General features: G+C 38.2%; 1 protein-coding gene and 1 pseudogene across 1 annotated transcript; both read left to right on the top strand.

Annotated features, from left to right (window-relative positions):
• Positions 1-873: 873 nt before the first annotated feature.
• On the top strand, positions 874-1662 carry LOC117635433 (putative receptor-like protein kinase At3g47110). The gene is made up of 2 exons (XM_034369753.1): positions 874-1186; positions 1301-1662. The coding sequence occupies exons 1-2, from the start codon at positions 874-876 to the stop codon at positions 1660-1662; spliced, it is 675 nt and encodes a 224-aa protein (XP_034225644.1).
• A 2542-nt stretch (positions 1663-4204) lies between these two features.
• LOC117634502 lies at positions 4205-6525 on the top strand (annotated as a pseudogene).
• Positions 6526-12927: the final 6402 nt, after the last annotated feature.

Genomic DNA, 12927 nt, shown 5'->3' with positions numbered 1-12927 from the left:
TTATTCATTATTATTAGGCCATTATTCGAGTCTCTATTGTTCCCTTTAATTTATTATGTCTCTTTTTTCATGATGGATAGTTTGATGCTCTTCATGAAACAACTAGTGCGACGGGTGCAAAGCATTGCAAGTTTAATGGTGATTCTTGCCCCCTCTCCATGGCAGCTGCCGCTGCCGCTGGCAAATACAGCGACTACGATGATTTCGAATTTTACTCCTTATTTATAACTTGGCCTAATACATACTGCATGCTAATGAAAGACCTTGCTGGAAGTGATTGCTATGAGCCCGTTGCACAGAAATTTATCATCCATGGTCTATGGCCAATATATAATGATTTTCATGCGCGTCCAAAGTGCAGATCAACTTCAAATGCCCAAAAGCAGTTCAATGGTGAACCGTTCAAAAAATGCGGTATTATTTTATTTTTCATATCAACTTGTCACGTAGTGTTCTTCTACTTTTGCAGGGGTATGAGTATTGCCTATGAATGTGCTTGGTTTGAATAGTCTGCATTCATAAGCTTTGTAGCTAAAGTTTATCTAAGTCTCATATTGGTTTGGAATCCTTGGTATTTGTCTTCCGTGTGTCTATTTCTATTCATTGAGGGTTTTACTTTACCCTCCTTACCTAAGTACCAATTATAGATGGATTTTGATCCTATCTTGATCATTCAAGTGATAAAAGCTTTGCAAATATTAGACGTTATGATGGAATGCAGTGCATTAGGTTGAAAAATTGCTAGACAGTAGGCTTAAAGAACAAAAGAAAAGAACCAGACCCACCCTGGCACCCAGAACCTCCTAGCGCCGCCCAGACCGGCACAGGCAGCCCAGGCCGATTTTTCGTAATGCAGAGTATGGATTGGAAGGAATGGTTTCAACAAGAGGGTATGTGTACAGTTTTGGAATTGTAGTGATGGAAACATTCACAAGAAGGAAGCCAACATATGAGATGTTTGTAGGGGAAATGAATTTAAATTTGTCAGATGTTGCGGCGGCATTGGAATACCTTCATCATGGTTGTGCAATACTTATTGTCCACTGTGACTTGAAGCCGAGCAATATACTACTAGATGATGCTAAGATTGCACATGTTGCTGATTTTGGAATTGCAAAACTGTTGGGTGGAGGAGATTCTATGACCCAAACCATGACCCTAGCCACAGTTGGGTACATGGCTCCAGGTGATGTTTCTAATTTATTTTCCAATACAATATATGCTGTCTTTTTTTTATTTTTCTAAGAAGCAAGCAATGAACAATGAACTTATAATCATATTTTTCTCATCATATATATAGCAGAGTACGAAATGGAAGGAATTGTTTCAACTAGAGGGGATGTGTACAGTTTTGGAATTGTAGTGATGGAAACATTCACAAAAAGGAAGCCAACAGGTGAGATGTTTGTTGGGGAAATGAATTTAAAGCAATGGGTTTCAAATTCACTACTAGCAGACGCAATCGTTGAAGTTGTGGATGCATATTTACTTGGGGCAGAGGAAGATCATTTTGTACCCAAGAGGGATTGTTTATCGTCCATTATGAGATTAGGTCTTGCTTGTTCTGCAGAATCACCCGAAGAAAAGATGAGTATGCAAGAAGTTGTGGTCACATTCAATAGAATCAAGATCAACTTTTTGAAGGACACTGGAGTTGAGTAGTGTTAGTTTTGTTCCTCTGCTTTTACATGTACAGAATGAGGAAATTCATATAGGTTGGTTAGTCCACCAGAAATTTGTCATTTGTCGTCAGAGAGCTCGCTGATCACATTTCTTTGTCTAAATAGTCAACTCTTTGGATTTGTGGTGTATAATATTCTGAAATGAGAGAAATCGAAATCACCAAGGAAGAATTCATATAATGATTACTTACTTTTTAAGTCATTTTTTAGATTAATGTATAGAAAATTATTTAAGAAGCTTACAAGTTACTACCATATTAATTTAATTAAGAATTATTGACCAGTGATCATTCTAAAGATAAGAAATAGGTTGTTAACTTCATCAAATATAGTCTTTGTCAAAAATTAGTAATATTCTACAAAATGTCTTCGTCAAGAAAAAAAAAAGAAAAAAAAAAGAACACAAATGTTACAACTATGTAATTTTATTTTATCAACTATGTTCGTACTTTATTTGACTAAAAAAAAATAAAATTAATAAAGATTAAAATTAAAATTGGCAAGGATCGATTGTTTTCTTCTCTTCTTTTTCCCTCATTTTTCTTAATTGTTGAAGTTGTGATCGATTCCTCATCGCTTTTCCCTTCTAGCTTTCCAGAAAGCACTGTCAACAATTCCACGTTTGCATACATCTCCAACCACATGCACAAAATGGACAGAACTCGTTTCCTCTTGCTGTCTCTTGTACACTTTTATTCTATGGAAAACTTAACCATGACAGAAGCACAAACCAACATCAGCACAGACCAGTCTGCTCTTCTTGCTCTCAAATCTCATATCAACACTGACATGCAACTGCAGGATGTTTTTGTAAAAAAATGGTATTTGATATATTTTGTATATTCACAACGTTGAATATATACAAGGATTTATACAGCAGTGTCTAGTACAAGCACCCTAGGTTTTGATCCTACAATTTAGTAATTAACCTGGAATCCTAACTTGCAGCCAACGAATATACAAGCTAGGAAAGAATATATTTACAATGATTTCATATCTTAATACTTTTAAGGTTTCGTTATAATAATTTTGAACATTGCACCAAAACATATAAGATAATCCTCCATTTATAGCCAAATAGGTGTGAGATACATTAATTTGTTTTTCCTGTGCATTATGTTGGGCCTGTTTGCTACGAGTATAATACGTATGTGTTGAATTTTCAGAAATTCCAAACGAGATCAGCAGTATAGAGCTGCAGTTCTTGTGGATGCAATTCAATGCCCCAAAAGGTCATGTTACTAATGTTGTCTTCAACATGTCTTCTTTGAAAAATCTGGCTCTATCAGGAAACAGCTTGAATGGTAGTCTTCCAGACAACATATGTCAACATCTTTCTGTTATTCGAGGGTTGTATTTGCCTTACAAGTAGAGGTCTCAGGTTTGAACTCCCTATGACATCTTAGTTGTGTGTATGTAAAAAACATTCCATGTAGTTTAGACAATCGCTTGTACTAAAAAAAATTTGCGACCTCAACAACTTAAATACCCTTAGGGCACTTACTTAGTACTATTAAATTATACAGAATTGCATGGATGTTCTTGAATCTTCCAAAATAAATAAAGGTCGTAATTCCTATCATTCTTGAAAAGAGAAAAATAAATTCCTTGACGTGGGAATAAGACAAACTCAAGGCCGGCTTGCCACTCCTGGGCGGCTTTAGACGTTTAAAACAATAATAACGGGGACGCTAGAGATACACACTCCAACATATGACAATAAAACTAAGACTATACCAAATGCCAAGCAAAGATTGGAGCATATTATATGTGATTACCTGAGCATTTTGAGTATTTCGTTTTATTTGTTTGCTTGAAAAGAATGTGCACCTCATCTCCAACCCTAGATGCCTTTAAGAAGCATTTTGTGCTAGTTCATGGAGCTAGCCATGGAGATGGAGCATGGTGTTGGTATAAGTTGTCAACTCATCAAATAACTAAACGATCTCCAGTTTGATTGAGTTTTTGCACATATAATCTTTAAATTGTGATTTAAAAATGAACGGTTTAGATGATGACACGTATATTGTGAAGATTACTTGATCACACTACACTCAAACCTCTCAAGACACCCAAGGCACCCAAAACCTTACAAAAGGTCAGTTCATGATGCAAAGGACTCAAATGATATGGATGAACCTAAGCATATTCCTTTCTTGTATTCTTTGATACAATTCTAGAGACGTCTTGTATAGAACTTCATATACTCTCAAATGTATAAACCAAATGCAAGAAAAGCCTAGCTGCAATTTAAATGCTGAAAAGTCAAAGTATTCTTTGTTGCTGCTATCTTGTCCATTTCCTCTGTTATGGAAACTTCAACACACATGCCTGACTCAAAAAAGATTATACACAAAAAGAGTGACACATGCATGCATTGTATGGGTGTGGACAATCTGGCAGCCTCATCACCGCATTTTGTATGGATAGCGTTTATCTTGAGCAAGCTCATTCATAAATGTCTAAAACTTTTGTGAAAGATAAAATCAATCAAAATCAAAGAGTTTGTCCTTTTGTTTTCAGAGAAGATTCAAAATGGACTTGGAGAATTGTGACTTTGCCACTCAGGGAGGAATAACTACGGCACTCGCACGCGCATACCTGTAGATATATTTTGACAATTATTCACTGACTTCTCAGATTGCCAACAACCTTAGAATTTTCATCTAGATTAAGCATATGCATGATATATATACATATGCCAAGAAAAGAGGCCAAAAACCTTAGAATTTTTAGTCTCTCTTTGCTCACTAAGAATGTGTTCCCGATCTCCAAACCCAGAAGCCCAAAAGAAGCATTTTGTGCTGGTTCATGGAGCTGGCCATGGGGCTTGGTGTTGGTACAAGCTATCAGCTCTGCTTATCTCTGCAGGTCACCATGTTACAGCTCTAGACCTAGCAGCATCCGGAGACAACCCAAAACAGATAAATCAAGTCCATTGCTTCGGGGACTATGTTGAGCCGTTGATTGAATTCATGGAGTCTCTCCCACCAGAGGATAGGGTTATCTTGGTGGGCCATAGCATGGGGTGGGAACTCCATATCTATTGCCATGGAGAGGTTCCCTGAGAAAATTTCTGTTGCTGTATTTGCCACCGCTATGATGCCTGGCCCTACTTTGAGTTACTTGACCATAGTTAAAGAGGTATAGCTATGAGTTCCACACATATACCCTTTTGTTTAATATTTTCCATATACCCTTGAAAATATATTTACTAATAATAATATGTTACAGGTTGGTAGTAGATTCGAAATAAAGGATTCTGAATATAGATATGATAAAGGACCCAACAACCCTCCAACATCCGCAATTTTTGGTCCCCAACGTATGACTTCAGTGTTGTACCAGCTCTCGCCCCCAGAGGTAAATTTTGAGGGAAAACGGCGAGAAATTGTTTGAGATATATATATATATACTATTATATAAACTTGGAAAACGTCAAATTATTCCCATTTTAAGTAAAACAAATCTAAATATAGAATTTAGTTTATGTCTTCCTCCCTCTATCTCACGCATTCCAATTTCATCATTCAGTCAAATTTCGTAAATTTTTCCGTCTATGGGTGAAACTCGGGTATAAATTTAGAAACTATGACGGTTAAAAAAAAAAAAAAAAAAACTAACGGTGGACCCAGAAATATTTGTAGGGGTAGGCTAAATTTTTTTTCAATATATTTAGAACTTTTTGTTATTATACGACATTTGAAACAGAAAAAATATTGGAAATATTGATAATGAAGATTTGGAAGAGATTAAGGGAAACAAAGAAAGAAAGAAAAAAATATTTGTCTATGGCGGGCTGATTTATTTCTTTGATTGGTCTAGATTGAGCCATACACAATAAGTCTAATCTCAAAGTGAGCACATGCTAGTCTATTCGTGGATCCGCCCTTGAAAAAAACCCTATTAAAATAAAGGGTGCTATAGTAATTATGCCCATTTTATGCATACGGAGGAGTCTAGTCTACATCCATCTAGGTTCAATTTTCCAATTGGTTAAGCTTCTACGTTTCCTCTTTTTTCTTTCATTTGTTTATTTATTTTTGATTTGGATGCCAACAGGACTTAGCACTGGCGTTGTCATCGCTGAGATATTTCCCTCTCTTTGACGAGGAAATAAAACTCACCAAGGAGAAATATGGGTTGGTTCGTAGAGTATATATCGTGTGCGACCAAGACCTTACCATCGGGGAGGATGTGCAACGGTGGATGATCAAGGAAAATCCTCCACACGAAGTCAAAGTGATCAATGATTCTGATCATATGCCCATGTTCTCCAAACCGCAGGAATTCTTCTCCATCCTCCAAGAGATTTCTGAAAAATATTCCTAAAGATCGTAAGCACCCACCTGATAAACTATAGCGTTGTCATCATTGTATAGATCGATGCAGTCCAACCAAATTCGTCTCCTACAACATATGTTTTCTGCGAAGCTTCTAGTGTACGCAGCAATATTGCTGTTGTTGCCACCCTTACCAAAAGAACGGTGAAGTTCAAATGCCTTGTCAGCCAACTTTCCGGCAGCCACGTGGGTCGCCTAACTCCTCTTGTCTCTCTGTATCAGCCACTGATAGGTTGGAAAGAATACGCAACAACCATTTATAATGAAGTCAAATTGTACGTAGTTACACACAAATACTCTAGCTAACATATTTTAAATTTTAAAAACAAAACTTTGGCCTTTGGAATCGTTAACCAGCTAGCAGTCTGGAATATATGCCTGCAGGGTACTTGGAAGTCAACTTTATAATTCTATTCCAGTTAAATAAAAAATAGTTAATTCAGTATAAGTTCAATTCTTATGATTGAATTTGGGTGCAATCCACAACGCTTTGTTAGTAATTCAAGTCATTTGACTTTTGTGCCATGTAGAATTACTTACTTTTTTTTTAATTTCTGAGGTTTATATTTTATTTTCTTAATTTTATAATTTATGTTGTGCTTCCAATTTTGCCCCTAAGATATAAATCAGGTAACCTGAAAATCAGAAAAATCACGATTTGAATGTTATACATTCCTTAGATATCGACCCGTCCAGCCCTGTTTAAATACAAAATAAATAACCTTAATAACAAGAGCAAATACCTGTGCTCTAGATATATACACATTTGACTCACAATTTCAAGTATAATACATGACACAATGAAACTATGCACACCAATGATGATTACATAAGTTGGGTTCAAAAACTGCAGGTGAAAAAGGCCCTCCATCATTTATAGGTGAAATATGCACTATACCTACAGGCTACAGCCCCTATAAGTCGTATAGGTAATCTAAGACACTATACCTATACCACATATATATGGCAAAAGCTTCATCAACTAATCCCGCCCACTATGTAAAGTACCTGTGTCGTAGGTACACACTCAAGAGGTTACCTGTAGGTTAGGTTCTACGTGAACTGAGAGAGACCCTTGCTAAAATATGAAAACTATGAGAGAATATTTGTTTGTGGGAATTTTCTGTGTATTCTTCTCTTTGTAGGAGGTCATATTTATAATACAACGAAACCTGAATGGGCAAGTAAATAATAAATTCCTAAATCTATTTACAGTAGGAAATCAGGAATTAAAATAAATCAATTACAATTATAATAAGAATTCTTGGTGTGTAAGGAAAGTAAGTCAATATCCACAAGTCACGCCACCACTCCCCCTCACGTTGGTGCATAGATGTCGCCAATGCCCAACTGATCTAGTGAATTGTGGAATGCTTTACTGGAAATTGCCTTTGTCAAAATATCCGCCAATTGATCCTCGGATTTCACAAAAGGAAACTGAAACACTTTAGCCTCAAGCTTTTGTTTGATGAAGTGTCGATCCACCTCAACATGTTTAGTACGATCATGCTGAACGGGATTCTGTGCAATGGCTATAGCAGCCTTGTTGTCACAAAAGAGATTCATTGTGGATGTAGGTTTATACCCAAGTTCAATAAGCAACTTTCTTAACCAAAGAAGTTCACAAATTCCTTTAGTCATGCCTCTGAACTCGGCTTCTGCACTGGATAAAGCTACTACATTCTGTTTCTTGCTTCTCCATGTCACCAAATTACCTCCCATGAATGTGAAGTAACCCGATGTGGATTTTCTATCTGTTACATTACCTGCCCAATCTGCATCTGAATAACCATCAATATTTAGATGACCATGCTTTGAGAACATAAGTCCTTTTCCAGGTGCAGACTTCAAATATCTAAGTATCCGAAGAACTGCATTCATATGGTCTTCACTTGGAGAGTGCATAAATTGATTGACAACGCTCACCGCATAAGCAATGTCTGGTCGAGTATGTGACAAATAGATCAATCTTCCCACTAACCTTTGGTATCTTTCTTTGTTAGTTAGAACTTGATCCTGATATTCTCCAAGATGATGATTCTGAACAATAGGAGTGTCCATAGGTTTACAATCTAGCATTCCTGTGTCTGTCAACAAGTCTAAGACATATTTCCTTTGAGAGAGAAATATGCCTTGCTGCGATCGAGCCACCTCAATTCCCAAGAAATACTTGAGTCCACCTAGATCCTTCATCTCAAACTCCATAGCCAGATAGTCTTGTAGCTGTGATATTTCCTGTTTATCATTCCCAGTAATAATCATATCATCAACATAGATTATTAATGTTGTTACCTTCCCTTTTCGATGTTTCAAGAACAGAGTATGATCTGAGTTGCACTGTTTGAAACCATTGTTCTTCATTGCCATGGTGAACCGCCCAAACCATGCACGTGGTGACTGTTTCAATCCATACAATGCTTTTCGTAACCTGCAAACTATTCCAGTCTGAGTAGTATTATATCCAGGAGGAATGTCCATGTACACCTTCTTCGTGAGTTCGCCATGTAGAAAAGCATTCTTTACATCAAACTGATGTAGTGGCCAATCCAAATTAGCTGCAAGGGACAATAAGACTCTGACGGTGTTTAACTTTGCAACTGGAGCAAAGGTTTTTTCATAGTCTATACCATAGGTTTGTGTGTACCCTTTTGCCACAAGTCTTGCCTTGTATCGCTCGATAGATCCATCTGCATTGTGTTTTATAGTAAACACCCATCTACATCCGATAGTCTTTTTTCCTCGGGGTATAGTCTCCAATGTCCAAGTATGATTTTTCTCAAGGGCTTTCATCGCCTCTTTTATAGCTTGGACCCACTTAGGATCTTTCAATGCTTCAGAGACCTTGGTTGGAATATGGATAGCAGACGACTGATGCACAAAAGCCTTGAGTGGTTCAGACAGCTTCTCAGTGGATACATGATTTGCAATGGGATACTTGGATGTCTTGCCAATATCAGGTGAATAACGGTTTGGTGGCTTCCCACAATTTTGCCTGAAAGGTAATTGATATCCAATAGTTTTATCATCTAAATGCACAAGTCTAGTAGGAGAAGTTACCTCAAGGATATTCTCAGGAGATTGGTCTGTTGGTACTGTTGAGTTAGAGGGGGGGTCTTCATCTTGTTGTTCTGTATTGTCTGTAGGTGTGAGACTCGGATCAGAAATATCTTCGGATGGATCAGGTGGGTCAGGCAATTGATCGCTATGAATGGGCGATTGGTTGCTTTTCGATAGAGAGTAATCTCGTGCTCCAGACTCGGAATGATCAATCATTTCTGTACAAAGGAGAATTTCTGTATTTCCCAAGTTGCTCCAATTCTGCTTTTCACTTCGTATCTCCCCCTGAAGTGGAGAATTGGATGATGGGTCATGGAAGAACAGCTCAGATTCCAGAAAGGTCACATCCAAAGTGACATAGGTTCGTTGGGTAGGAGGGTGATAACAGCGGTAGCCTTTCTGATGAGTGGCATAACCCACAAAACACAACGAAGCGCACATGGATCAAGTTTGCTACGTTGATTTTTGTGGAGATGAACGAAAGCCACACATCTAAAGATTCGGGGTGTGAGTACCAAAACAGAAGGCAAATGTCTGTGTTGTGCAAGCACCTGTAAGAGAGTTTTAAAGGTCAGTACACCAGAAGGCATGCGGTTGATCAGATGAACTGCGGTGACAATAGCATCATCCCAGTGATGGCGAGGAACATGAGCGCCAATCAGAAGTGCTCGAGCGGTTTCAAGAAGATGTCGATTCTTTTGTTCAGCAACACCATTTTGTTGCGGTGTCTGAGGACAAGTCGTCTCATGGATAATTCCATGTTGTTGGAAGTAAGTCTGAAAGTCATGATTGACAAATTCTCCACCATTGTCTGAGCGAAGAATCTGGATTTGAGCATTAAACTGAGTTTTCATCTGTTTGTTGAAGGACTGAAAACAGGAAAACACTTCGTTTTTATTCTTCAGCAAATAAAGCCATGTCATCCGTGAACAATCATCGATGAATGTGACAAACCATCGAACACCAGAAGGAGCAGTGATAGGAGAAGGTCCCCATACATCAGAGTGAATTAACGTAAATGGAGTAGTACACTTGTTCGTACTCAACGGGTAGGGCACATGGTGACTCTTGGCCAAAATACAAGTATCACATGTGAAGTCGGAGTCCTTGAAACCTGAGAATAAATCTGGTATAAGATGCTTCATATAACTAAAAGACGGATGTCCCAATCGACGGTACCACAACCAGATTTGCTTTTGTTTGCTATCAAAGGGATGTGTCACGCTGTTAGCCATGCCGGGACTGAAGTCATCGACATAATATAGCCCCCCTCTCTTAGTACCACGACCAAAAATCTCCTTAGTGTGAATATCCTGAAGCAAACAAAAACTCGGGTAAATGAGTACACAACAATTCAATTGTTCAGTAAGCTGACTAACTGACAATAATTTAGTGGATAAAGATGGAACAAGTAAAGTATTATACAGTGTGAGAGAGGATGAGAGTGCAACAGTGCCAGCCCCTGTCACAGGATAAGTAACACCATTGGCATTTGCAATACAAGTTCGTCGAGGTTGTGTAGTATTCAGAAAATCATCAGGATCAAACGTCATATGATCAGTTGCACCGGAATCAATTATCCAGCTCATGGAATCAATCTTATCGGAAGTATGGAATCCATAACCAGTACCATTACTGGTCATATTGCATTGTCCGCGATCTATAAGAGTAGCCCACCAATTGGGGTAGCCATGCGATTTAAAACAAGTCTCACAAGTGTGTCTCGGATCACCACAATATGCGCAATCTGGTCCATGTGTCGGGGTCGTTAATCTAGAAGTCATAATCTGTGCAACGGAAGATGCATAGGATACAGGTTGAGTAGGAATTGGGATCGGAATCTGAGCCTGAGTCGGGGCTGAAGTCGGAGTCGAAATCGGGATCAGGGTCTGAATTAGAGACAAATTCGGGGTCGGGGTCATCATCGGAGTGGGGGTCGGGGTCGTCTTTGGAGTCGGGGTCGGGGTCGTCGTCGTCATAGTCGGGGTCGGGGTCGGGGTCGTCAAAAAAGGATCCTGCTTCTGGATCGGGTTCAAGGTCAAAGTCTGCATCTGTAAGAGCGGAGCCATCTGGGCACTCAACTCAACGATGGTTGGTGGAGAATGAGAGAAGGAGTCGGTGGTGCTACCTCTATGAGGGTTGAAAAAATCATCAACCTGCATAGCAGCTGTGGGGTTTGAAACTAGAGTCAGCAATTCCAAGATCGCCGCTCTGATACCATGCTAAAATATGAAAAACTATGAGAGAATATTTGTTTGTGGGAATTTTCTGTGTATTCTTCTCCTTGTAGGAGGTCATATTTATAATACAACAAAACCTAAATGAGTAAGTAAATAATAAATTCCTAAATCCATTTACAGTAGGAAATCAGGAATTAAAGTAAATCAATTACAATTATAATAGGAATTCTTGGTGTGTAAGGAAAGTAAGTCAATATCCACAAGTCACGCCAACAACCCTAAACCCTAAACAATCACTGTCATGTCAGCCAAATGAAAGGCACACAGCTTGGGCATATAATGGGAGATTATTGGTTACAAGCTCATGAGAAATACAAGGACTATTGTGCAGCTCTCTACTTGAGAGAGAGCTGGGGAAAGCTTCTGCCTCTTCTAAGCCAAAAGGGTTTAATTTCACTTCCTTTTGATCAACAGGATTTGGATAACAAGTTGCTCAAGGCATTCAATGAGGCTATTCATGAAAGGTACAAGAAGCACTCAAATTGGGTCATATATGACGAAGGCTTGAGAGAGACAGCAAAAAAAATGCGACAATGGATGGGAAATAGAATAACCAACACACTCTCGGAATACAACCAACAAACTCTCGAAAGCATCAGGCACAAAACGTAGCAGAAAAGTATGAACGTAATTAGAATGATAGAATTTACCTAGGATATAGGAACTTCAACTGACGATACAACTAATGATAATCCCAAGAATTCGGGTTATTCCATATGCAATAGTGAATCATAAGCAACCGAAAAATCTTCCCATTACGGAACCAAAAAATCAGTGAAAATTGGCAAAGACGGAGCATGACTTTTGGGATTTCGGTGATTTGGGGGCTCTAAGATATGCGATTTGGATCTACCTCCTTTACTTTCCATTTGTGTATAATGGCAGGAGTTGTAAATACATTAAAATTGCTAGCCAGACTATTTGCTTTGGTGGCTGCGTGACTGGGCTTTAGGATTGGAATTAATAAGTAACAAATACTGTCCTGCAATCAAACTGTATTTGTGAAATTGGACCCATATATAAGAGCCCTTCCAATGAGAAGTATGGATCAGTTCGTAGAGTATTCGTCGGGTGCGATCAAGACCGTACATTAAACTTGGATTTGCGACAATGGATCATCAATCAAAATCCGCCAGATGAAGTAAAAGTGATCAATGGTTGTGATCACATGGTAATGTTCTCTAAATCGCTGGAGCTGTTCTGCTACCTAGCTAGGAGCTTTATCATCATTGTACAATGATTTATGATGCAACCACATATGAATAATAATATATAACAGGGATTGCTTAACCTCTTTCTCTGATTCCTTAACCTATTTGTAATTTGGAATTTCCAAACCAATCTTTTTATACATCTTCATCTCTAATTCTAAATGTTTGGTACTATTAGCTGGTCACATCTTCAATCTGATCGATCCATGAATCCCTAAACTCGAAAAATATATTGGAAATTAGCTTAACATCAAACAAATATACATTAAATGTAACCGAAAGCCACATATTATCAAAATGAAAATATGTTCAACAACAGAATTAATAGTNTAAGCAATGTCATTATTTATTAAACCACGTCGGTTCCAAATTAATGTTCAGATAATTTATCTAA

The sequence above is a fragment of the Prunus dulcis genome, chromosome 7 (genome assembly GCF_902201215.1).
Source record: "Prunus dulcis chromosome 7, ALMONDv2, whole genome shotgun sequence".
In the NCBI taxonomy this organism is placed as follows: domain Eukaryota; kingdom Viridiplantae; phylum Streptophyta; class Magnoliopsida; order Rosales; family Rosaceae; genus Prunus; species Prunus dulcis.
The sequence above is the reverse complement of the archived record's forward strand: the minus strand, read 5'-3'. Positions and strand labels throughout refer to the sequence as shown.